Below are 26,835 nucleotides of genomic sequence, written 5' to 3' on the forward strand. Positions count from 1 at the left end.
CCTTCCCACTTGGGAAACAGCCACCCTACAAAAAACCTCTGTGTTTCCATCCACATTCATCATAGCCACCACTTCCTAGAGCTATCATGAAGGAGAGCTGGTGGGATGGGAGCTGTTAAATTCAGTTCGTTATTTCCCTGCAGTCAGAAAGCCGAGATCTCTGTAATCCTGTCTTTCAGAGAAGGCAGCTAATTTCAGTATAGATTCTGTCATCTATCACTGTAACACTTTAATAGGTGCAGTTACAGCTTGAACACACCAGCAGGCTTTATGTGAGTAATTGCCGTATTTGCACTGCTTTGAATTGATGATAACGTGCTAAAATACGAGGTATACGGTTTCATATGCTGTGATTTTTATGGGGGTTCCCTGTTACTTAATCTCTCTCCCTCCCCCTATAATTCTAGGTTTACTAAGGAATAGCTTTCCCACAGTCCAAATAGTTTTAAAACAAAGCTTTCTCCTTTTTTTTTTTTTGCTACCATTCCTTACCACCCTCCCGTTTTTCTGCTTGCCTGAAAGTTAAGCACAAGTCACTTGCATTCCAGAAATTCCCCGTTGCCATAAAGGCAGGCACTCAGCTCGCCAGCTCTTGCCTGTTCCAGATAAGCAGGGTTCATTTAGCTTGTGACTCGGCATTGCTAGCGGATTTCCTCAGGCCCCAGTGCCCTGATCAGAACAGTGTGCCCTGGCACGCCGCCTGGAGAGCCCATCAGCCAAAGAGAAGCAGAGCTTGTTTCACAAAGTAACCCTGCCCTTCCATCCAAGACAGAAATAGTCTGGGTGGCAGCCCAGGGCCCCGAGACAGTTGCGACAGGCTGCTCTGCCTGGCTGTCCCGGCTGCACTCGCCTTGTCCGTGGTGGGGAGCTCAGGCAGACAGGTTGCTCTGCCCTGAGCCAGCCAGCCAGGCCCAAGGCTTGTCCTGCCATATTTGCCTCTGCAGAACAAACAGGACGGTACAAAGGGACAGCAGGTTGTCCTGCGAGAGTGGCCCTAAGGAGCACTACCCACCCTCAGCCGCAGGACCTTCTTGGGCCCTTGGTGGAGCTGGCCTGACTGTGCCATCGTTTATCACCTGGGGAGCTCTGGTGGCCCTTGCTCTTGCTCTGTGTCTGTCCTTTTCACTTACACGCACACCTTCTGTGTTGCCTTACCCACGAGGTTTCACACCCAGCAAATCCCCACGCCTCTATAACTCCTGTCAGTTTCTCTGACCTCTGCTTTTTGCCTATTTCACCAAAGCCAATGAAGCGCAGATGAACTAGCCTCTTTTTCTGCATGTTACACTCACTGTAAAAACATCTAAGACCCCCAATAAGGTCAGTCTGGGAAGGCTGAGCTTTGATAAAAGGTGACTGAGTAGCAAGAATGTGGCCAGCTTCTGCAGAGGGGTGTGGCCTCGTGGGGAATCCCAGCCACAGCCAAACCATGGCTCTGCCCAGTAAAAGTTAACCATCAGGTCTGGAGACCAGACTTCAAGCAGCACCTGACTGGCTATGGTGAAACAGTGAACCCACCGTGTCCCTAGTGAAGGCACCAGGAAGAAGGGGAGGAAGAAGTCTTCTTGGGGAACGTAGAACCTCAAATACATCTGGAAAGGAAAGTAGGCATTGGATGCTTTAGACGCTTGGGGGATACCTCCTCCGTGCTGGCCTGCCTGAGGCACAGGCCCCTTGAGGACAAACACTTCTGTGACCTTCCTCCATCTCTCCAGTGGAGAAACTCTGCACTTTTCTTCCTCTTTCCCTCCTTTCCAAAGATAGCTACTGAATGCCTTCCCTGCTACTGGTTACCGTGCTGAGCCCCGTACACAGACGGGTAATAAGAGAACTCTGCCTGCTCTTGTGGACTCTGGGGTCTCCTGGGGACCAACATTAAGCAGCTAATCACACCAGTATCCGGTGACTTTCACATGCTGCTCAGGGCTATCCAGGAAGAGCATGGAGCCGGTGCCTTGTGGTGATTGATTAAACACAGGCTCTGGAATCAGACTGCCCGGGTGTGAATCCCAGCCATGCCGTGTGGCTCAGTTTGTTCAGTCATAAAATGGGAAGAAGAATGGTAGACTGCAAGTCACAGAGCTGGTGTGAGGACCGGGTGAGACAGTGTGTGTCAAATGCTTATGACTGCACTGCTTACATATAAGCAATTGTTGGGCTCCTGGAACAGGGAGCTTAATTTAGTCTAAGGGTCAGGGGAGACCTCTGAGGGAGTGTTGTCTAGCCACAGAACGGAGGTAAAAGTAGGAGCAACCTGTAGGGAGGCCCTGCAAGGTCATCAGGACTGCAGTCAAGTGGGGGAGGGGATTGCAGGCTGGAGCCTGGTGACGGGAGCCCGGAGCCTGTAGATTTTATCATAGATGGCAGGGACTAGGATCAGCTTTCCTGCCTGAGGCTTACAGGCTTCTGAGTCTGAAAAGTACTCTCTTAGGAAGGAGAGGCCAGGAAAGGTAGGGACACTGGCTGTGACTAGTGACATCTTTGCCTCCTTTCATGGGTCGTTGGGAATCGGGACCCTGAAGGAAGTTAACCTCTGCCCTCCTTAATGCTGTGACCCCAAGGAGCTTTTCTACTTGTGCCTGCTGTGGAAAGGAAGCGGGTGTTGAGTGTGTGTGTGGTAGTGGAGAGTGGGTGTGTGTGGTGGGATGTGTGGGGTGGGGGTTGTATTGGGGTATGTGTATATGGTGTGTGATGGTGGGTTGTATGTGGGGGGGTGGGGTTGTGTTGGGGGGTGTGTAGGTGGTGTGTGGTGGTGGGATGTGGGGTCAGGGTTGTGTTGGGGGATGTGTAGGTGGTGTGTGGTGGTGGGATGTGTGTGTGGTGGGGGGTATATGGTGGTGTGTGTGGTGGTGTGTGTGTGTGTGTGTGGTGGTATCTGTATGGTGGGCAATGTGTGGGGGGTGTGTGTATGGTGGGGTGTCTGTGATGGGATGTATGGGGTGGGGGTTGTGTCAGGGTATGTGTGGTGTGTGTGATGGTGGGATGTGTGTGTGTGGTAGGATGTTTGTGTGTGTGGTGGGGTGTGTGTGTAATGGGATGTGTGGGGTGGGGTTGTGTCAGGGTATGTGTATGTGGTGTGTATGATGGGATGTGTGTGTGTGGTGGGATGTGTGTGTATGTGGTGGGGTGTGTATGATGGGATGTGTGGGGTGGGGGTTGTGTCGGGGTATGTGTATGTGGTGTGTGTGATGGTGGGATGTGTGTGTGGTGGGGTGTGTGGTGGTGGGGATGTCGCGCACCTGCATTATGCTCACAGGCTGTTTCTTTGTTGGTGGGTCTTTAGCCTGTGAGATCCCTCTTTGTGGTGGCACCAGCTCTCCTCAGAGTCACACTGCCATCACCCCTGTGCCACTGGGCCTGCATGGGCACGCCAGCAAAGTCACACTTCAGAGCGTGGAGATGTCTCACATTCCTGGCAGGGGGGGCCTTCCTGCTGCTTCTGGCTTTGAACATTCATTCCCGTTTCGCAGAGTGCAGTCTGCTCAGCTCGATTATGAGCCACACTCTTCCCCCAGAACAGGCAGGGCATCCGCTCTAGGCTGGCCTCAGGTTCTTTGTCGGGGTGGTTTCTTAAGCCCAGCTGTTGGGATATGCGTTTTCCTGAAAGTCAGGGAAAGAACAGAGCCTGCTGTTGGGCTCAGAGCAGGCCCAGAAGCCCTGCTTGGTGGTTCATGGCAGCAAATGCATGGGCAGCTTCTGAACGATCAGCCAGATGCTGGAGCCATCTGATGCCCCAGACCTGGTGCGATGTCACGCCTCCTCCCTCCTCAGCCCTGAGATTTATGATGCGGCCTTGTGCACATCTATCTGCTGGCATCTCGACTGTATAAGGCCACAGTGCCTGCTGGTGGCACTCACACCCAGTCAAGTCATCATATAGAGCGTTAGTGGCCTTCTGTCTTGGGGGGAAGGTCTGGCACGGGCAGAAGCCGGTCTTGACTGATGGGAGCATTACTTAGGAAGACAGCTAACAAAGGGACACGGGATGGGGGGGGCCGAGTGTTCAAGGAATAGAGCAGCCAGAAAACCACCCAGGCACCTCCTGAGCAGGAAGGCAGCAGGGGAGGCTGTGGGGACTCCTGTGACTTCAGTGGTAGAACTTCGGAGGAGAGGTGCAGCGAGGAAACTTTCTCTCTGGAGAGGAGGCCATCGTTCTTCTCAGGCCAGAGAGTCTCTCCCTCCAGTTCGTAGAAGAGAAGATTGAGTAGAGTGTGGATGAAGAGGCGAGTGCAGCATCTGACTAGACAGACAAGGGAGAAATGGAAAGTCTCTGTAAGCCATCATGAATTTGGCGTTTATGGGATGTGTACATATCATATTTAAAGGAGCAGGGAGCTAGCATGACGTTTAAAAGCACCATCAGCTGAGACTGAAACTTTAGCCAATTCAGATTCCAGCTCCACCACTTACCTAGTTCCATGGCCTTGGGCAAATGGCTTAGCCTCTCGGAGCCTCCATTTGCTGTCTGCAGATTGGTAGTAAAAATAATATTTACCTCAAAGAATCATTGGGAGGATAGTCTCTGGTATTTCTAGTGAAGAGCGTAGAATGGTACATGGCATACAGTAAGTTCCCAGTCGGAAGTTCACCATTGTTGTCGTTACTGTTAGGATTACTTCAGTGTGCCGTCCATTTGCGGTACTACTTGTTTTCATTTGTGTAATCTCTTAATGTTCACAGCATCTTGGCCAGGCGCAGTGGCTCATGCCTATAAGCCCAGCACTTCGGGAGGCCAAGGTGGGAGGATCACCTGAGGTCGGGAGTTTGAGACCAGCCTGACCAACATGGTGAAACCTCATCTCTACTGAAAAAAAAATTAGCTGGGTGTGGTGGCAGGCGCCTATAATCCCAGCTACTTGGGAGGCTGAGGCAGGAGAATTGCTTGAACCTGGGAGACAGAGGTTGCAGTGAGCCAAGATTACACCACTGCACTCCAGCCTGGGTGACAAGAATGAAACTCCATCTCAAAAATAATAATAGCAGTAATATTTACAGCATCTTAACAGACTCCTTAATGGTCATTTCTCCATTTTGGATGAGGATTCCAAGCCCCTGAGAGGACAGGCAATTTACTCTCAGACACCCAGCCTAGCTATGAGACAGAACGGGGTCAGAACCGAGGTCCCTTTGGCGTCAAAGCCATGCATGCTTGAAAGGGTTTTTCTACAGACTGTCTTGTTTTGGCCAAGCCCTCAGAACCCGTCATGCCTACAGGCAGGTACCATTGTTGAGGCTCGTTAAGAGTATAGAGAAAAAAATGCTGGCAGGCATTGTGCAGTGGATGGTGCACAGAGGATCTCATTTATTCCATTGTACAGTCAGACAAGCCAATGTCAGGGTCAGGATTCGAACCCATGTCTCCCTCAGCAGAACTCAGGTGCTCATCCACTTGCTAACCGGCTTTCCACCTAGATCATTAGGGTAATAGCTACTGTCTCAGCGCTGGGTGCTAAGATCTCATTAAGTACATACCACCACGGGGTGAGGTGAGAACTGTTATCTGTTATACAAAGAAGGAAATGGAGACGCAGTTGCTTTGATTTTGACCTAAATGTTCTCCTGCCCCCTCACCCTTTCATCTTCCATTGAGGCGAGACTAGGAGAGTGCCGCAGTGTGGTCCTCAGAAGACACACTATAGATACCCTATTAGCATTGGACGAAGAAGGGCTTCGTACCTTTCCTCTTCAAGACCATTCGAATTGGATGCCCAAGAGTTTCCTTCTCTCCCTGAGTGCTCAGTACCCCTCCAGCCTTGCAGTTTAGCCTGCCTTAGACTTAGTCTTGCATGTGTAAAAGAAACAGGGAATGGTTTATTAGATGCTTCCAGCTTCCAGTAAAGTCGACAGAAGTTGTTAAGTCCTGTCTGCCACGGGGTGTTTTAGAGTACTGGCGGTGCCGATTAACTTTTTTTAAAGACTAAGTGCTGAGTTTCTATATCTAAATATAGAAAGTGAAAAATAAGCGAGTCTGAGCTCGTCTTGGAGGAAGTATTGATGTGTTGCTAGAAAGGAAACTGGAGGAACTGAGTCCTGGCGTGAAGGAGCAGAGGCGAGCCCTGACGCTGGCCAGCAGCGCTGCTGCTGAGAAGGGCCTGCCTGGGGTCTGGGAATCAAAACCTGTCTGAACATTTCAGAAAATCAGGGTATCAAGACAGGAGATGATTTTCCCTCTTGATTTCTAAGCTCCTGAGGGGCCTCTCTCAATTTTCCTAGTGTCTGCCCTGCCGCAGGCACCTCTTAGGAGCAGGGCTAGCTACCACAGCTCTGACGGGCAGTCAGAGGGCTGAAATACCAGTTCCTAGTCCAGGGGGAAGATCTCACCACTCGCACTGGAGGGCTGTCTAGTCTTCCTATGTCACCAAAATATTTTTTAGTGTTTTGTTTGTTTTGTTTTGAGATAGTGTCTCACCCAAGCTGAAATGCAGTGGTATGGTCGTGGCTCACAGCAGCCTTGACCTCTCCCAGCCTCAAACGATCCACCTACCTCAGCCTCCCCAGTAGCTGAGACTACAAGCATGCCACCATGCCTGGCTAATTTTTTATTTCTTGTAGAGATGGAGTCTCGTTATTTTGCCCAGGCTGGTCTCGAACTCCTGGGCTCAGCAGTCCTCCTGCCTTGGCCTCCCAAAGTGCTGGGATTACGGCTGTGAGCCACCACACCTGGCCTGCCAAAGTATTTTTGAGGAAGACCAAGACTGAAAACTTTGTCAAGGAGCCAAGTGCGGTGGCTCACACCCAGAATCCCAGCACTCGGGAAAGCCAACACGGGCAGATCACTTAGGTCAAGAGTTTGAGACCAGCCTGGCCAACGTAGTGAAACCCCATCTCTACTAAAAATATAAAACCTGGCCAGGTGCTGTGGCAGGCACCTATAATCCCAGCTACTTTAGTGCCTGAGGCATGAGAATTGCTTGAACCCAGGAGGGGGAGGTTGCTGAGATCGTGCCATGGCACTCTAGCCTGGGTGATTTTTTCTTTTTAGATGGAGTCACGCAGAGTATGCATGACTCCATCTAAAAACAAAAACAGAACTTTGTAAAGGAACTTATCTGCCTATGGATGCTCGGTAAATGTCTGTTGAAAGAATAAGGTCTTCCTTGCTTTTGTCAGCTATTTTTAAAATGTTTTATGAAAGTCATACATGGCCATGGTTGAAAGATTAAATAATGCATAAGGCTTGTTTACATATAAAAAGCAGCAGTTTTTGGAAGTGCTTTGTTCCTAAAGTATCTGGTGTCTCTTTTGCCTGGTGTGTGACCCCGATTTTATGGACTCATAGAATTCAGGCATTCTGACTGAGGCTTCTCTGGAGGCCTTAGAGCTCTGGCGTATCTTCTAGAATGGCACTTCTCCAAGTGTGGTTCCCTGGCCAGCAGAAGCGGCATCACCTGGCAATGCTTAGAAATGCAGATTCTGAGGCCAGGTGCGGTGGCCCACACCTGGAATCCCAGCATTTTGGAAGGCAAAGGCAAGAGGATTGCTGGAGCCAGGAGTTCTAGCCTGGGCAACAAAGTAAGACCCCATCTCCACAAGAAACATTTAAAAATTAGCCAGGTGTGGTGGCACATGCCTGTAGTTCCAGCTACTCCGGATGCTGAAGTGAGAGGATCGCTTGAGCCCGGGAGGTTGAGGCCACAGTGAGCCGAGATGGTGCCACTGCACTTCAGCCTCAGCCACAGAGCAAGACCTTGTGTACAAAACAAAAACAAAGAAAAATAGTCTTGGACTCCCCTCCAAACTACTGAATGCAAAACTCTGGCTGGACCCCCCCACCACCTGTACCATAACAGGTCCTCCAGGTGACTCTGATGCATGCACACTCCTAGGAACTAGTGATTTCGAGCATAATAGATGAACAACGCTGGCACTAAAGTCCCACAGGATTCAAATCCCATCTGTGTGACTCACTCACTCTCTGACCTTGTACGTTCCTTTACCTCCTGGCCTCAGCATTCCTATCTGTAGAATGGGATAGTAATCAGCAGTCTGGAGGGGTTATTATGAGAACTGCTATAAAAAGGCATGTAAGCACTTAGCATCGTGTGCCTCATGCAGAGTAAGCATTTGATAAATGGCTTATCATTATTGTTATTAGCTAGCTTTTTAAACAGTACCCCAGTCAGATGGTTGTCTGGTGAGAGGAGATTCGAAAACTCTGGTCTGTTTCAGTGAATGACAGCTATGGCTGTTCATGGTTCTATAGAGAGAGAATATTTGCTATTCTGTAATTGCCATTCTTGGTTGTAGCTCTGTCCCCTAGAGCCATTGGAACAAGACTTTTCTACATGGCCATGTTCAGATATTTGAAGATCGTGATCTTGGCTGTTCTGAGCTTTTTCTTGTTCTATTTCCAAAGATTAACTTAAACATAGAAGATATTTTGCTTGTGAAAATGCTGACCAAAAAAAATAAATAAAAAAGATAAAAAATTGAAGATATTTGCAGCGAGTAGGGAGGGCTTTTAAAAAAGGAGAAAAAGAGAAAAGGCCTACTGCCAAGGCTCTGCTTTGGTGATGTGGGTCTTTGGAGATGTCTGGTAGGTAAGGGTGCCTATGGGTTTAAAGTTGAGGCTTTCTCAGATGGACTTGGGGGCCTGCGATAGACTTGATTGGTGGAGGTCACTGCTGGTAAGAATTCTGCCTTCTGCTGTTGGCACATGTGGGCCAGAGTCACCCTAGAGTGTTTACATGTGGGAACACTGGGTGTTCCAGATACAGACGCCTTAATATCTAGCATCTTTGCCTGGGGTCTGCTCCAGGACCCCAGCCCTTTTCCTGCTGCGGTCTCAGGCCTTTGGCAAACTGCCCATGCTCTCTCCAGCATCCTGTTTCTCACCTGCAGCCTTGGTGGTGTCTGCAGCCTGCTCTCAGTTTTTTTAATCTTTTTAAAATTGATGTCTAATTAGTAGCTATGATAAATTGCACTAGCCGAGCAAATGCTACCTCCCCTAAATTACGCCATGGTATTGTGTACGACAGCAGCAGGGCTGCTATTTTAAAATGGGATTGCGTAAAATAAACATGTGCCCAGATGACAGGAAGTACTAAACTGATGATTAACTGATGCTCCGGCTCGGCCTCGTGGCTTCCAGTGCTTCCATTTCTGTGACGATCCATCTAGTGAGGTTTCAGCAGGTCCGCACCACTGATAATTGCCAGATCACTCATTTGGAGTTTGTCTCCTGGCCTCTGATGCCGGGGCTGGTGGCCATTAGGAGGCAGTGCAGAGCAGTCCTCAGTCCCACCGAGGGTCAGGGTTGCCAGAAAGTGAGCCGACGCGGCCCTCGGCTGGCTGGGTCTTCTGCAGCTGGGAGACTGCCTCTCTGCAATGGGACTCGGGAACAGCGACATGGCTGCATTATTCCGGACTCTTGAGACTTGTGCCGTTGGTCCTATCATTTTCTTTGTATTATGGAGGCTGACACTGAGGGAAAGGGAAAAATCACTTAGCTTTAGTTTAGTTTTTCAAATTAGGAGATGAAGACTGGCACCTGCTGACACATACGCAAGGCATGCCTACATTGTCCTGAGAGTAGCTGAGAAAAGAGTCCATGGAAGAATTACTGACTAGGGCTGGTGAGCAGGGTCTCGACAGCACAGCAGGTAGGGGTGTGCCGTCTCAAAAGCTGCCCGGGTGCTTAGGCCAGATGGCTTCACCCAAGTGTAGTATTGCTTCCGGGAGCGGGGGGCACTGTGGTCTGGACCCCAGCCTGTTGGATTAATAGGACACAGCAGAAGCCTGAGCCCGGTGTCTCCTGGAATGGTAAGGAGGCAGGACGGTGGCAGAGGCCCTCGACTCAGACCACACTGCCTCTAGCAGCTGTGATCTGGGGCAAGGACTTCTTTCTAAACCTTAGTTTTCTCATCTGTATTCTCCACCCACCCAACAGCTCCTCCCATGAGGTGTGGGAGATTAAATGGCATCATCATTCATTCAATAAACAAGCCGGCCAGGCACGGTGGCTCACGCCTGTAATCCCAGCACTTTGGGAAGCCGAAGTGGGTGGATCATGATGTCAGGAGTTTGAGACCAGCCTGGCCAGTATGGTAAAACCCCATCTCTACTGAAAATACAAAAAATTAATGGCCAGGCACAGTGGCTCAAGCCTGTAATCCCAGCACTTTGTGAGGCCGAGGCGAGTGGATCACGATATCAAGAGATCGAGACCATCCTGGTCAACATGGTGAAACCCCGTCTCTACTAAAAAAAAAATACAAAAAATTAGCTGGGCATAGTGGCGCGTGCCTGTAATCCCAGCTATTTCAGAGGCTGAGGCAGGAGAATTGCTTGAACCCAGGAGGGGAGGTTGCGGTGAGCCAAGATCACGCCATTGCACTTCAGCCTGGATAACGAGAGCAAAACTCCGTCTCAAAAAAAAAAAAAAAATTAGCTGGGGTGTGGTGGCGTGCATCTGTAGTCCCAGCTGCTCGGGAGGCTGAGACAAGAGAATTGCTTGAACCCGGTAGGCAGAGGTTGCAGTGAGCCAAGATCACACCACTGTACTCCAGCCTGGGCTACAGAACAAGACTCTATCTCAAAAAAAAAAAAAAATTAGCCAGGTGTGGTAGCATGTGCCTATAATTCCAACTACTTGGGAGCTGAGGCAGAAGAATTGCTTGAACCTGGGAGGCACAGGTTTCAGTGAGCCAAGATTGCACCATTGCGCCACAGCCTGGGCAAGAGAGCAAGACTCCGACTCAAAAAAATAAACAAGCCAACGGTGGATGGCTACAAAGCGCCTAGCTCAGTGCACAGTGTGTAACCACTCTGGTTTAGAAAGTGCCAGCACTCCTCGCAGGCGAGGACAGCAGTGGCAGCTCCTTCGTAACTAGGTGTTGCGTGGTGGGATGTCCCTGGCGTTGGTCCATTAACCTCCGTTTCTCTGGGGGGAAAAGCCTTGGTCAGTTAACAGCCTTTAAGCCAGGGAATTGATGCCTCTTGCTCCAGTGTTGTTGAAGTCTGAAGAAGTCTGGGAACCCAGAAAACAAGCAGGCCATTTGCTTTGATCTTGCCTGATGGCTGCCTCTCCAGAGGCAGCAGTGACAATGATAACCGACACGTGGCTCTCGGGAGCCTGACTGACTCCAGGGCCCGGTGCTCTCCACTGTCCACACTGTTTCTGGTGTTCAGTGATGGCTTCTTCTCTGCGCCTTCAGCAAGACAGTCTCTCAAAGCCAGTCTTCAGGTGGGACCCAGGGTTGCTTTAGCCATGAGGTCCCATGTCCGTTTTCACAGTGACTTCACCATCCTTTAGACGAAGTCCTTTAGATCTTGATGGCACACAGTGGACCTCCTCTGCCAGGACAGGGCGAGTGGAATGAGTGCTTGGAATCCACTCTAAGCTGAACAGGCTCCTCGGCCCAGGGGAGGATGGGGAGGGAGTGGGAGTCCATCCTTCACTTGATATTTTATTCTAACTTACTTAATCAACTTTTACTACTTTTTTTTCTTATATCACACTGTATACCAAATAAGATCCAGAATGAACACAGAATGAAATGATTTTTTTAACTGATAAAAAGAACAAGAAGGAAAAACTGAATAGCTGATATACGAATAGGAAAAACCTATTCTGAGCATAAAAACAAAGGAAGGCATAAGGAAAATGACTGGTCTTGAAAGCCTAACATTTTTGAATTACGGACTTCAACCGATTCAGTAAACAAAATTAGAAGACAGATAAGAAAAAGGAAAAATGTAAACATATGTAACGTTGAGATAATTACTTAATATTCATAGACTTTCACAAGTATAAAATAAGAACCACTGTAATAGGAAAATTAACAAGAACACGAATATGATATTCACAAAGTAAGGAACATCTACATCTATTTCCAATAATCTGTTCAGCTTTTACTGGTTATCAGAAAAAAGCATAGTTGTGAGTTAATCTTTTTTTTTTGAGACAGAGTTCCGCTCTTGTTGCCCAGGCTGGAGTGCAATGGAGAGATCTTGGCTCACTGCAAGCTCTGCCTGCTGGGTTCAAGTGATTCTCCTGCCTCAGCCTCCTGAGTAGCTGGGATTACAGGCGTGCACCACCACACCCAGCTAATTTTGTATTTTTAGTAAAGACAGGGTTTCTCTGTTTTGATCAGGCTGGTCTTGAACTCTGGACCTCAGGTGATCAACCTATCTTGGCCTCCCAAAGGTGTCAGCCACTGCTCCTGGCCGTGAGTTAATTTTCTAATAGTAAAAACTTGGAAAACCCTGTATCTTTTTTTTTTTTTTTGAGACGGAGTCTCACCTGTCGCCCAGGCTGGAGTGCAGTGAGGCAATCTCAGCTTATTGCAACCTCTGCCTCCCGGGTTCAAGCGATTCTCCTGCCTCAGCCTCCCAAGTAGCTGGGATTACGGGCATGCACCACCACACCCAGCTAATTTTGTATTTTTAGTAGAGATGGGGCTTCACTGTGTTGACAAGGCTGGTCTAAAACTCCTGACCTCAAGTGATCCTCCTGCCTCAGCTTCCCAAAGTGCTGGGATTACAGGCATGAGCCACCGCACCCAGCCAACCCTGTATGATTAACAGCACAACTAATGCTTATAGTGATCATATACTTTGATATCTTGTCTTTTAAATCACAGAAAAGAATAAGAACTTGAAGTTATTAGAATAAGTTCACAATGTCTTTTGTAAGTGAAAGTGATGGGTTAACATATCTTTTGTAAGTGAAAGTGATGGGTTAACATAAATGCCACCTCTATTTTTAAAATGAAAATGAAAAACAAGTAGACATCAAAATATGAACACAAGTTACCTTTAGCTGCTATACTTTAAACAAAAACCAGGCACTTTAAAATGTTTAAGTGACAAAGAAAATGGAGGGCAAATGGGTTGAAGTATCTAGAAAAATCAAACGAGAGTGTGCTGAGGCCCACCCCTGTCTCACGGCGGGCGCCTCATGCACTTTCCCTGGCTTTCTCCTTCTGTCTTCGAGTCCAGTCCTCCTCGTTCTCTGCTCTCCAGTTCTGCTCCTAAACCCTGCCTGTTTCTCCTCAGGACTGAGCACAGAAGGCATCTACAGGGTCAGTGGGAACAAGTCGGAGATGGAGAGCCTGCAGAGACAGTTCGATCAAGGTAAGATGCAGCCTGGGCAGGCGTCGGAGGCCAGAGCCAGTCAAGGCGGACACAGCTGTCTTGGTGGACTGTCTGTGGGACCTTGGGGCACTCCTGCCAGCACAGACCCAAAGCCACAAGGTGCTGAGACCAAGAAAGAGACCATGTGTGGCCCCAGTAGGGAGACGAGGGGACCAGGTCCTGTAAGTGAACTGAAGCACCATCTCTGCCAAGGCTGGGTCACGTGGGCCACTCCCCACAGCACCGTCCACAGATGCTCCTCCAGGTTGCTGGGCACATGCCTCCCCCACCACACTGAAGAGCTTTGCCTGTCTGGCCACGCAGAGCTAGTTGCAGGCACTACCAGTCGGGTTGAGAGGTGATCCTGTTTTGTCAGGGCCTCATATGTACCCTCGTCACAAAGTCCCTGTGCCAGAGAAAGCGAGGGACTGTTGTGTGAGGAGCTGAGCCCTTGGGATGCAGACCCAGGTCACAGAGCTCTCGGCAGGGAATCCCTTCTCCTAAGCTGGGTCAGCTTCGAGAGGCCTCAAGTCAGGCAGCCAGACTCTGCCTCTTGGAACTGATCACACTGTGGGATAAGAAGCCACATCCCCCAGTGCTAGAAGCAAAACACACCAGAGCAGGGCACGTTCCCAGCAGTTCGCGGCCAGGGCAGGAGGCATCACCCAGAGCAGGCACCGCACCCACTCCCCAGGCAGGCGGCCCTGGCGCCTTGCAGCACCGCAGTTGGGCTCAGCTGGCCCGCAGCAGGCAGAGGGGACCACAGGAAAATCTGTGGGATAGGAGACAGGAGGCCAGAGTGAGGGTAGAGCCCTCCGTGTGGGGACGCATTGGTCTGTGTGGAAGATCCTGTAACAGCTTACCTCCCCGACAGCGGAACCTGCTGCTGTCCGTCTGTAGAGATTTCTCCATCATCAGGAATGCACTGAAGTATGTATGCATCACGGAGGAAAGCGAGAGATGGCTCAGTGGTGCTGGTGGCTGGGAAGGGCCAGAGAGAGAAAAAACTGAGTCTGTTTGCCCTCCCACCATAGGGGACAAGGATGGAGGTGGCAGTCATGGTGGTTGCTAACATCTTTGAAAGTGAGCCACCCTTTAGAAAAGCTGCCTTCTCCTTCTGTGACGGGAGAGGGGTGAGGAAGAGGCAGCAGCACACGGAAGCTGATGAGGGCAGGCACATAGCGCCGAACACCAGCGCATAGGGGCAGCACTGCGGCCCCAAGGGTGGCGGAAGGGCGGTTCAGCAGTCTCGGAAAGACACTGGGGCCAGCCTCTTCTGAACCTCGGAACCCGCGTTAGCACTTCCACGGTGCCACCTGTCCAGTCCCTGCCGGGCCTGAGGCTGTCCCTGGGTTCCTGAGGTGTCTCTGGCCTCTCCCAGGCCCCAGTTTGTCCTGTTGCTTCTGCCTGGCTTAGAGTGGTGTGGCCTCACTCTCCTGACTTCCTTTCAGACCACAACCTGGACTTGGCGGAGAAAGACTTTACGGTGAATACCGTGGCCGGCGCCATGAAGAGCTTTTTCTCAGAACTGCCTGACCCCCTGGTCCCATACAACATGCAGATCGACTTGGTGGAGGCGCACAGTGAGTACCCGGCGGCCCGGCGTGGGGCACACTGAGGAGGAACGGGCCCTGCCCTCGGAATGGACGCTGGCTCTTAGAGCTGAGGTTTGAAGGACAGAAGGCAAGGGAATTAACCAGTGGCACCAATGGGACTTGCAAATCGGGCTCCTGCCTTTGTAGACTGTAGGTGCTTATCTGGGGGTTACATCAAGAGAGTTGCAGGTTCCCACATACTCATTAGTTAAGAGCATGGTTTCGGAGTCAGACGCGGCTTCTTTGCTTGTGGCCGACTGAACCTTCCCTGCCCCTTAGTGTCCTGCCCTTGTTACCGTCCCAACTCCTGCTGATGAAATTCGATTAGGAAAGGCCTTGAAGCGAGGCTGTGAATGGCATATGTAATAGTGGGTCTTATTTTCCTTTCCCCATGTCTTACCTGTCTTCTCCCACCTCTCATGTAATGAGCCTAATGTGGGTCTCGGCCATATTGCCTCTTAGGAGGAGGCCAGCTCTGGAGGGTAAGAGACAAGTCCGGTGGCCCTGGCCGGGAGACCGCTGGATGCTATAGCAAATGAGCACCTCTGGTGTTAATGGTATCCACCTTGCCTCATCAGCTGTTGCTGCCCCGGCCTGCCTCTCTCTAGAGGTATCTGTCCATCCAGTAGGTGAGCCTTCTCACTGGCCAGGCTTTCCTAGGACTTTGTGTAGTGCCACAGAGGAGGCCTAACCTCCCAGAGTGTCCCACCATGTGGCCCTCACTACCTTGTAAGTGGTCAGCAGCCCTCCTGCTCTGTGCCTCTGGCAGGCCAAAACCCAGCAGCAGCCCTTGCCATGCAGCTGCAGAAGGGAGTGTGTCTGCCAGTAGCCCAGAGATCGCAGCCACCCCATGATCCATCGGCCAGGCTGTGGGGAAGAGGAAAGGAGAGGTGTCCCTCAGGGGCAGGACCTTAGTCTCATCTTGTCACTGCTCAGCTCCAAAGAGGGAGCTTTAAGCAAGCACAATTTATTCACAAGGCTGATGGTGTAGGCAAAAATTTGAAGGAGGGGACAGATCAGCATGGCCCTGAGTCCTGGGTCACTGACTCTCGTAGCATCTGAGGGAAGCAGGTGTGAGGAGGCCCACCCTTAAACAGCCAGAGCCTCGATACTGACAGGCTGTGGGGCCTCCAAAATCACCCTTCTGGGATCTGTACTTCCTATGATGTCTGTTTCACAACCTGGATGCCACCTTCACCTTACTCTGTCCACTCAGCTGACTGGAATTGTTCACAATTTCTGACCTTATCTAAGCCCACAGGGATGGGGCAGGAGAGTGTGGTACTCCTGGGACAGTCATAGAGTAGCCTGGCCCTCCTTCCCATCTGCCTTCTGAAGACGGGAGCCAGGGTTTCTCCAGGGGAGTTAGCGGGTAGGGACGGTTGCAGGCTTCTCTCTGATCTTGCCATCTGAAGATAGAGGCTCTCCCAGCAGTCACTTCTCCAGCAGGCTCCAGGCAGGCACAGATGTGCAGTTGCATGGGAAATCTCTATTCTGGAGCCAGCTTTCTTTCCACTGAAGCTCATCTCATAGTGGGAGTTAGGAAAAGAGAAAGGTGTGGACTGGTACCCAGTTTGCTGGAAGCCAGGGATTCCTGTCTGCATTTGTCTTGACTTGGCGCCATCTAGAGGTGCATGAAATCCTGGCACCCAGCAGAACCCCATTGTTTCTGCGGGAACTGCTGACATAGCATCTTTTTGTGTAGGGTTGGGGGACAGGCAGAAGCAGGAGGTGCTATTGATAGGGAATCAGCCGCCCCTCCCACAGCAGCTTCCACCGCTCAGGAGGTGGCTTCTTGCCGCTGTCACTATGCAGCCCGGGAAAGGATGGAGGTTCCTACTTCCTCTTCCCATTGTGTGCTTCCTGTGCCCCACGCTACTCAGTGGGGGCTCTGCTGTCTTGAACCTGACCTAAACAGGTGGGAGAGGAGAAGCTCATGCTGACACGGCACCTCTCACGGCCAGAGCAGTTGACCGAAAAGCAGGGCTGTGTTCAGCTGAGCCACAGATACCAGGCGGTGCAAAAGTTAGCGGTGTTAAGGGATATAATGGAAAAAAGGTGATCGTACCCCAGAGTAGCTCTTCGCAGACTGGCTGGGGTTTCCATGGCTACATCAACTTGACCAGCTCTTTCTACTTAATCCCTGAGAGCAATTGTGTCTGTATGTGTTCAGGCCTTGGAACCAGCTTCAAATCCCATCACAACAAATATCAGGGTCACTCGCAAATGGTTTTCTTAGCTCCAGAATTTCACAGTATTGAACACTGCTGAAAATGTACTGCCAAATGGAGATGTTTGTGATTATTCGCCAGTTATTTTCCTACCACGTTTAAGGTGACACGTGGGAGATTCGGAAGCAGCGAGAGCGGCAAGCCGGGGCTTCAGTACCTGCCCTCCGTGGGTGCAAGCTGAAGCTCTGTGCGGACAGGGCAAAGCAAGCTGAGCTTGAAGCCACATACCCCAGCCAGGAAGGCACAAGGAAGAGGGGCTTCACAGGGGAGATGGGCCAGGGTTTCAGGAGCCAGAGGAGAAGGCTTGTGCTACCTGTGTTGTCTGCTCCCTGCAGCCCAGCCCCGCCTTCAGGAGCTGCTTGCCTGGTGGGTCTCCCCTGTCTCTGGCAACTCCCTCCTCCCTGCCCATCCAGAGTTGCCCCCATCTAGCCAGTGTCCATAGGCCCTGCCCTGTGGCTTCTGTGCTGAAAGGGGTGGTAGAGGTGGCTCCATCTCAGACCAGAAGGTCATGGGCAAAGGACCTGTGGCTCCAGGGTCTCCATTAACTCCCTGCAGCAGCTCACAAAACAGTCTTCTTAATTTAGAGAGAGACCATTTTCATGAGATCGTCAGAGGGGATGTGTGCCCCTGCCTGGTTCAGGATGCCGGCTCATGGTCTCGCCCTTTCCATTTGACAGACGAGGCCGTTTAGGCTTGAGATAATCAGTGCAGCCAAGGCCACCAGGGGACGGTCCTGCTGCTCTCTGGGCTCTCGTTCACGAGCTGTCTTGGGACGTTCCTGATTCGGGGATCCTGCCTTCCTTTCATCTGTCCAGATAGCTGCCCGAGGGCACGGGGATGTTCCATACAGGGTCATGAATTTCAGAGAGCCAGGCCCCGTGTGCACAGGGACAGATGGCAGTGGACACACGTATGCGGTCCCCAGCTCAGCCTGATGGGACAGGACACTCAACAGGTCCTGCTGACAGACAAAGCCACGTCTCCAGGGAAGGGCAGCCTGGATTCTCCATTCTGGGCCCCACAGAGTGAGATCTTGGCCTTCAAGTTGTTTACCACCTGGGGCAGGGAGAGTCCCGGGGGCGGGGAGAGCAGAGGCCAGACGAGCCTGCATGATGACGGCAGGGCTGTGACCTTGAGCCAGGCTTTCCCTTTCCTGGTGATGCAGGCATGCAGGTGGTCAGCAGCAGCCAGCAGGGGCTTTCCTCCAGGCACTAAGCTGGCAGCAGCAGACCCAGGCCTAGAGCTTGGTTGGCAGCCTGGGTGCCAGTGATGGCAAGTGGCATGGCACGGCCAGGGCAATGTTGTTTGGGAACAGGGTCCCTGCCGCCAATTTCTGTGACCTTGACTCCGTGTTCTGGCTGTGTGAGGCCTGGTGTCTCTGTGCTGTAAGAGAGATGGGAGGCTGCTCGGTAAGGGCCCTGTGCCCTCTGGCTGTCCCCTCCCCTTCCTCCTGATTTCTTGGGGCCTCAGTTGTACTAAATTGCTGGGTCTGCGTCCACGCTGTCTTGGTTCAACTGGCCCAAAAATGCCTCGCCTGGACGTTTCTTGCTGTCTCAGTCAACTGGCCCCTAAGTTCAGAACTATGATGTCCCAGGAAGAGGTGCTGCTGGGGTCCCAAGCAGCAGGTGCTGCTCCCAGCCCACACCCCCTAAGCAAGAGCAGAGCCACCGGGAGCTGAGCCAAGCAGAGGGGCGAGTGCACTGTGGAGCCTGCGTCTCCTCCGGAGTCCGCCATCTTCCCCAGCCCGCGCCCCTGGACTCCTGTCTACCCCTGACCTCATACTGAGCAAGATGGTTGGCTCTTGTTGTTACTCCTGAAGGGCAGGCTGAGGGAGCAAAGGATGTGAGGACCGACCTGCCCTCCACAGCCTGGGTCCGGGGGGGGACTCTGAAGGGGATGGAGGTCACACCAAAAGTCTGGAGAAGTGGACCTGGGAGTCCACAAACCAGCGCACACCCGGCATGGGGAGGGGCCACCCTGGGCACCTGTACCATGGTGGGTCTGGGTTGCAGTAGCTCACCCAGGGCTGGGTGCCCTGACGGCCCCGTCCCAGCAGGGACCCAGGGAGCCCATTGACCCTGCTGTTTCTTTGGCCAGTGTAGACACCTGGCCAAAGCTGCAGGCCCCTGTAGATCAGGGCTCCACTGAAGATGGTGAGTGGTTCCCCTGAGTGCACTGCTGCCCTGTGACCCAGGTCCACACAGATTGTGGCGCTGGCCTGCGGCAGCACCACAAGACAGAAGATATCCAGGGTGCACGAGGTGGGCAGGCCCTTGGCCACCAGCTTGTTCCCCGGGCTTCTGGCTCAGAGCCACCAGAGTCTGTGCTTCACCACACCCAGGCCGGAGCAGCACAGCCGCAGCAGCACCATGCTCAGCAAGCAGCAGTTGGCCAGAGGCACCGTGAACTCCTGGGGACCAGGATGGTGGTCAGGAGGGGAGACGGGGGCTGGGCCAGGAAGGCCTTGAGGAGCCGGTCCGGAGCTCCTGGACGAGGGAGGGAGCCGCTGGTCCTTCCCCTCATCCCACTAGATCGTAATCAGCAGGGAATTTGGATTTGTTCTCTACTGCATCCCCAGCGTGTGAAATGGGGCCCGGGTAGGAGCGGGCCCAGCACACATCTGCTCCCCCCACCTACTGTGAACCAACCAGTGATCCAGGGAGGAGGGGTCCTCCCAAATCCGAGAATAAAACAGTTCGCATTGTCTGATGAGGCAAGAATGGGGCTCTGTCACCACACAGCCTCACCCGTCCCAAGTGCTCAGCCCAGCTCCTTTCAGGCCCACCTGCCTTTGGGTCAGAGACACCTCCTCCCTCGCTGAGGACTGTTGAAGGGACCTCTGCCTGGTTCGAACCAGGGCAACTGAAAATGCCACACAGGCACAGACACTGCTGGTACCCGCCAGTCCTGGGTCGGGGAAGGCTGGGTATAGAGAAAAGTAGGTGTCCTAGCTGGCGAAGGCAGCACCCTGGAGGGCCTCCCATCCCCTTTCCTGTCAGAGGATTACTGCAGTCAGAGAGGGCTTTACCACATGCGGGGAGGCAGGCACCGGGGGACCCAGAACAGATGGGCTGAGCTGGGAGACGGGGTCCCATCCATCTTCACCATCACCAGCCTTGTGGCCTTCGCTTGGCCTCTGGAGTGGGTTTCTCAGCCACCATATGGGTAACACCCAGTCCCACCTTCCATGCAGGTCTGCGGTCAGGGCTGCAGGAAGAACACTGTGAGGCTGTCCTGCCAGCACTCGGGCACTGCCCAAATCTAAGCAGCCGCTGGTGCCTTTGCCATGTGGAGAGGCTTCAGCCAGAGCCTGGAGAAGGTCCCTCGGCAGAGAGGCCCTGGTAGGGTGAGGTCAAGGGAAGAGGTGAATATGGCTGAGTCGAAAGGATGTTGACAAGGGTGGCCTTGCTTTTAGTACAAGCCAGACTCCAGTGGAAGGGCCTCTCGCCTTCCTTCACCTCTGCCCAGCGAGCTCCTGATGCTGCTCAGCACGCAGGAGTCCCTGGACCAGGCCACCAGTGGCAAGGGGAGCAGGCCGGGACACCCGCCACTGGCTCCTCAATAGGCTCTCGGTGAAGTGCACATCAGGAGGAGGCTGGGATTTTAGGGGGCGGCCTCTAATTTTCTTTCTTTTTTTTTTTTTTGAGACAGAGTCTTGCTCTGTCACCCAGGCTGGAGTGCAGTGGCGTGATCTCAGCTCACTACAACCTCCACCTCCTGGTCAAGTGATCCTTCTGCCTCAGCCTCCCAAGTAGCTGAGATTACAGGCGCATGCCACCACACCCAGCTAATTTTTGTGTTTTTAATAGAGGCGGGTTTCACCATGTTGGCCAGGCTGGTCTCGAACGCCTGACCTTAAGTGATCTGCCCACCTCAGCTTCCCAAAGTGCTGGGTTTATAGGCGTGTGCCACCGTGCCCAGCCTTTCCCTAAATGATTGTCAAAGCAGGCTCTGTAACTCCTACACATGCGTCTCCTCACCCCCTAAGGAAGAAAGGAAGCCACCCTCCTTGCTGCTTGTCAGATAGGAGAGAAGATGTCCCTGGCAGACCTGGGCTTTGCCAGCCCCATTTCCTGCCTCCACCCAGAGGATGGGGTGACACCCCCCATCCTCTTATGTAAAGGTGCTGCCACTCAGTGCCTAATTAAGACAAACACAGCTGTGTTTTGGTTGTCCAGGTACCTTCAGAGAGACCCGTGCCCTCCTGTGCCAAGCTAGCAACTGGAAGGGGGCATGATGGTTTTATGAAGTGACGCTCTGCACCACACACATGCCACCTCTGTTTTCTAATAGGCTCTGGTCCTCCCTACAGCAGTTTACTTTTTTTATGTAAACAGTTTATTTTAACATGGCAATGAATTGTTTGAAGACTCAAGGTCATAGAAAAGAGTGTGCTCATAGCTGGGTGCAGTGGTTCATGCCTGTAATCCCAGCACTTTGAGAGGCTGAGGCGGGCAGACCACCTGAGGTCAGGAGTTCGAGACCATCCTGGCCAACATGGTGAAACCCTGTCTCTACTAAAAATACAAAAATTGGCTGGGGAAAGGGGTGCGTAGTTCCTTTGATGAAGTGCTTAAGAATTCCCCCACTGTTTCTGTGAGCCCGTCCAACGGGGATGTGTGGAGGGTCCCTGTGTCTCTAGGAAAAGGACAGAGCCTTGGTCTCATGACGGCCTCCCTCCCTCGAAGGTCTGTTGGTGTGGGTGGATGGCAGCGGCTGCCCGGCTCCATCTGGTCAGGAAGCAAGCAGGCTTTCTGCGTAGGGATGCCTGTCTCCAGGGGCAACCGGATGAGCAAAGAATGGTGTTCTTTATGGCGGAGCCTCTCCGATCGTTCTGTCTCAGGTGGTGGGGGCCAGGAAGCCCCAGGCACACAGTGCGGCCCTTCAGCAGGGGCCTGGGACACAGAGGTGGGCCAGGCCCCTGGGCCATTGCCACTGCCAGGTGTGCCAGCCTTGGGCACAGGCTTTGGGGAAGGAGTGGGGTTGGTGTCATCAGAAAGCCCTGGGCAGCCCTCCGAGAAGGCCCATCACAGAGCACACCCCGGGGCGGCCACCAGCCTCGGCCATAAAAGGCCTTGGTTTTCTCTCTCCTCAGAAATCAATGACCGGGAGCAGAAGCTGCATGCCCTTAAGGAGGTATTAAAGAAGTTTCCAAAGGAAAACCACGAGGTCTTCAAGTATGTCATCTCTCACCTAAACAAGTAAGTCGCAGGGCCTTCCAGGTGGTTTTTCCTTCTGAAAATGGACAGCCAGGGGACCATGTGTCGCAGAACAAGGCTCTGTCCTCAAGCCAGTAGCAGCGTCGGGCCCTGGACTGGAGGGGTGCTGGCCCGCCTCCCGTGGGCCCTCTGGGCTCAGCCCCAGAGCCTCTGCCGCTCGCCCAGCCTCAGGCCTCCTTCCTGCTCCCATCTGAGGGAGGTCCACATGGCCCCAGACCTGCCCAACACCAGACAGTGCACCAGACTCCACAGCGGAGCAGTGGGGCCTCCTGTACAGCCTGAGCCCCAAAGCTGGCAGAGAAAGAAGATCCTCTGATTGGTACTGTTGCTCCAGAAATCTCCTGAATCAAAAACTCCTCAGAGCCCCCAAAAGTCCTCTCTCAGCATTCATGTTCCCAGCTGGGGAGGGCCAGGACCCTGCACCCCAAAAGGTGTGCTACAGGAGACAGCCAGCCTCTGGCCAGGAGCACACTGCAGGCGGGAGGCCATGTGGCTGTTCCCGAGCCTACGTGTGCCTGGAGGAGGGCTGCTGGCCGAGTGGCATCTGATGGTGCTCTGGCTTAGGGTACTCAGTCTCTCTCCCTCGGCACAGCTGGAGCACCGCCACCGCCTTGGCTGGCTGCAGAATGAATCCCTGAGGTGGTCCGTCCACCCCCAGGGGCTTGCAGGACTCCAGGCAGCCTTTCTGAGGCTGGCCATGTGGCGGAGCTGGGCTGGAGGGGAGAGGGCACTGAGGGCGCAGCCTTCTGGGCAGGGCAGGGCAGGGCAGAGAGAGCTATGTGTGGCCTTTTCTGCTCTGGCTGAGGGTGTGCAGGTGGAGCTTGGCCTGGGTGCTGAAGACCATGAGTGCCCAGAGCCAGGCAGGGCCTGCTCAGTTCTAACTGTTGAGTTTGGTGTCACCTGCAGGGTCAGCCACAACAACAAGGTGAATCTCATGACCAGCGAGAACCTCTCCATCTGCTTCTGGCCCACCTTGATGAGACCTGACTTCAGCACCATGGACGCCCTCACAGCCACGCGCACCTACCAGACAATCATTGAACTCTTCATCCAGCAGTGCCCCTTCTTCTTCTACAATCGGCCCATCACCGAGCCCCCCGGCGCCAGGCCCAGCTCCCCCTCTGCCGTGGCTTCCACTGTCCCCTTCCTCACTTCCACGCCTGTCACGAGTCAGCCGTCACCCCCCCAGTCACCTCCACCCACCCCCCAGTCCCCGCTGCAGCCACTGCTTCCCTCCCAGCTTCAAGCCGAACACACGCTGTGAGCCAGCAAGGCCTGGGGCTTCAGGAGAACCAGTCCTCTCTCTGGCAGGGCGGCATTTGGCCTTGAACAAAACCAAGTCCACTGGGGGCAGGGGCAGGGGCAGGGGCCAGTGGCCCTCCCATCACCTTCTCAAGACCTCCGTGGAAGTACCAGCCAATGGTACCATGGGCCAGGCTGGCAGGTGCCCTGGGCCCGGCGCTGCAGACCTGGGCTGGCTGCAGGCAGCAGCCATGGGGCCCTGTCCTTTGACTTGGACCCCTTTGAGGACTGAACTAGGGAGGCAGTGGCCCCAGTGCCCTCCCTCTGTTCCCTGGACCACCACCCCACCTGGCTGCACATCAGCCTCAGGGCGCCTCCCCTTGCTTGTACAGAGCCCGTGGTCGGGACAGTGCCCTGGCCTTTGCCAGGGAGGAGGATGCTCCGAGATTCAGGCCTGCCCCAGGGCGGGCTAGCAACCCTCGAAGAGAAGAAACACTTTCTGTTTGTCCGTCTCTTCCCACCTTTCGTATGTGCGCACACCCCCCAAGGTAGGGGTGCAGCCTGGCTGGCGGCCTCCTTAGGAACATGTAGGCCACAGCTCTGCCACCACTAGGTACCTGCTGAGGGCGCGGGCCCTGCAGATGAGAACAGTGGAGGACAGCTTTGTGCCTGAGCGCAGAGAGTGGGGCTCCCCACCAGCCCAATCCACAGGCTTCCCCATATATTCCCTCGCAAACAAAGGAACACTAGGAGGAAACGTGGAAAAATGCTTCCACTAATTAAAAGAAAAAGGAAGAAACCACAGAAAGAAAACTACAGACCTCAAGATTCCACTCTGCGCCTGCCTCTGCCAGGAGGGAGGCGCACAGGTGGAGGTGGCCCTCGTCTGTGGCAGCAAAACCAGGATGCCTGCAGCTGTGGCCTGAGAGCCTGCTGGGGTCCCACTCACCCACTGCGGTCTAAGCACCAGATCCTCCCTTTTCCCAGGAAGAGGGTTTGAGCCCTTGCTGGGGAGAGCCGGGGAGATGGCACAGCAGGCCGGAGCCTGGGCTGACCCAGAACACAGGCCATTGCGATTGAAACACTACTTGAGCATGTGTGTGGGGTGTGTGTGCGCGTGCGTGAGTGTGTTTGTGGGTGCTTGCTGGGGAAGTGGGGACAGCTGGAAAGTGCCAGGTGCACTTGGCTTGGGGTTGATGTGTTTGGTGTTGAATCGTTCTATCCTAGACATGGAGGCCACCAGCAGGGGTGTGGATGGGGATGTGGTGGGGTGGGGCACTTGATAGAGTGGTCCCCTTGAAGGGGCATCCTTCCCGGTCCTGGCCAGCCCAGTGGTGCCATGCCAGCCTGTCACCCACCACCACCCTGGCCCAGCCTTCCCACTGCCCCAGGAAAAGCTCTTCTGCCCACCTTTGTCCCCCAGTACAGCAAACTTGCATGGCTGGGCCGTGGCCTCTGTGTCCAGGAAGCCTGACTCGAGGCACCCCAGGCAAGGCCTAGGGCCCCACACCAGGCAGTCCTTGGGGCTTGTTGCACTTTAGGAAGCAGGATCTGTGGTATATTCCAGGGGCCTGATAGGCATATCTCCCCGGCGTCTGCAGCTGCCCTGCCTATCCCCACCTGCAGTGGCTCGAGGTGGCCCTTCAGCGCCCGAGTCCCTCGGGGGCGGCCGCTCCCTGTCTCTAGTTCTCAGTGGCCAGCGAAGGTGCCTGGAGACAGTCGTCCACCCTTGCTGGTTTTACCGCCTCTTGAACAAACCCAGGGTCCAGGCGTGTTTTCCGTGAATGTTGGATGATGGATTTTTGTTTCTTCTGGTGGAGCTGTGCCTGGCTCTGTAGGCCCAGGGTTGGCTGGAAGGTGACAGATATCTGTGTTTCATTTTAGCTGTGGTTGGCAGACACGTTATCTCAAACTCCCCCAGCCCTGGCCCCCGAGCAGATGAGGAAACGGCTCCATTTACGGACCCCTCCACCATTCTCGAGGTGATGCTCACCTGTCAGCTCCTCACAGAATTGGGGATGGAGGGGAAAGCAAGGTGGTGGCCTGGGTCGTCCCTATGTGAACAGGCAAAAGCGGCCCGGCCCCCCCACTGCTGGGGCTACCACTGCTAACATCTTGTGTGTGAGCACGCAAGCCACTTGGCCCCTGACTCCGCAGATGTGTCCGTGGCCAGTGACTTCCCCAGGGGTAGGGAGGGGATGGTGAGAAGGAGCACCTGGGCTTTCTACCCTAACAAAAGTACCTGAAGCCAGGCCTGGGACACCCCCAGCACAGTGCCCAGTCAGCCGAGGTGGGTGGGCAGGGACCGTGGCTGCTCCTGTCCGGAGGGCGTCCCATGCACAGGAAGCCAGGATTAGGATTCTTCGTTTCCCCCGCCGACTCTTCAGCTTCGTCTGCTGCTCCAGGCTGAGGGGCTAGAGCACACCTCCGTTGTTTCAGTGGGGGTGCCAGTCATGGCAGGCCGGGCCTCAGCATCCGGTCAGGGCAGTGTGCAGACTGAATGGGCACTTGGGTGCGACCCACAGAAGAGTGTGCCTGGGGCTGGCTGGGACTGCGCTGCGCCCACCCCCACTTTCATTGGGGCTCTAAGCTCTGGAAAGTGCTTACACAGAGGGTGCTCAGGAGACCCTCATGTGGCTCTCAGCACTCGGTGGGTGGGTGGGCACTGGCTTGTCCAGAATGGGGACTCAAGGCAGCCTCCCCGCCCAGCAAGAGGGCAAACAGCGTGTGAGGGGACAGCAGCCCTTGGTGCAAAGCCAGAGACCAATCCTGGCACTGTGACCTCAGACGGCTGCAGAGAGAGGACCCGAGGCTAGGTGGCGTGGCTCGTGAATCCACTTAGAATTCTTGGCTGTGTCACACACAGGTGCCAGAGCACACATTTACTTTGCATTGTGCCCGTCCTTCCCGTCGCCTGGCGTTCTGGGAGGTAGATGGAGAGAGCTTCAGGCGTCTGGTTCCTTACTCTTCTGCTTCCACCGCCTTGGTTTTGCTTCCTGCTGGAAGTGGGGCATTGCTGCGGCCCAGGTTCTTCTGCACAAAGTGTCTGTCCTTGTCATGGTGGACAGAGGGTGACATCATAGGAGCAGCCCGCTGGCCAGAAGGGGATGGGGGCGTTCCCTGCCTCAGCTCCTGCTGCTCCTAGGGAAGGGAGGCCTGAGTCTTTACCAGCATCCCCTTGGTAAAGACCCCCGCAGCCAGCAGGCATCCTGGACACACACCCACAACCTGACAGCAGGCCAGGTGCAGCATCTTGTCATCGAGTCACCTCAGCTGCGCTCCCCTCCCACCCTTTCCTGTGAGAAGCCACTGCTTTGGGGCGACAGCTACAAAACGTAGGGTGTGGGTGCAGTGGCCAGGAGGGCACCTGCCGCGCGGGGGGGCTGGGTCCGGTTGAGTCGCTGCTTTCTCGAGAGCAGCGCAGGGATGCGGAGAAGCTGCGGGGGGTGTGGGGGCGGGGAGCATCCCCAG

At 53.9% G+C, this 26,835-nt stretch overlaps 1 protein-coding gene across 2 annotated transcripts in view; it reads left to right on the top strand.

Moving 5' to 3' along the window:
- Positions 1 to 24,155, top strand: part of ARHGAP35 (Rho GTPase activating protein 35) — a 135,255-nt gene extending 111,100 nt beyond the window's left edge. For both annotated transcript variants that reach the window (XM_054250105.2, XM_008988276.5), the window contains 4 exons: positions 13,000 to 13,077; positions 14,529 to 14,660; positions 21,999 to 22,104; positions 23,029 to 24,155. In XM_054250105.2, coding sequence (XP_054106080.2) covers positions 13,000 to 13,077; positions 14,529 to 14,660; positions 21,999 to 22,104; positions 23,029 to 23,386 — 674 coding nt within the window. In that variant the 3' untranslated portion in view covers positions 23,387 to 24,155. The remainder of the gene's footprint in view (positions 1 to 12,999; positions 13,078 to 14,528; positions 14,661 to 21,998; positions 22,105 to 23,028) is intronic.
- Positions 24,156 to 26,835: the final 2,680 nt, after the last annotated feature.

This window comes from Callithrix jacchus, chromosome 22, assembly GCF_049354715.1.
Source record: "Callithrix jacchus isolate 240 chromosome 22, calJac240_pri, whole genome shotgun sequence".
Lineage (NCBI taxonomy): Eukaryota > Metazoa > Chordata > Mammalia > Primates > Cebidae > Callithrix > Callithrix jacchus.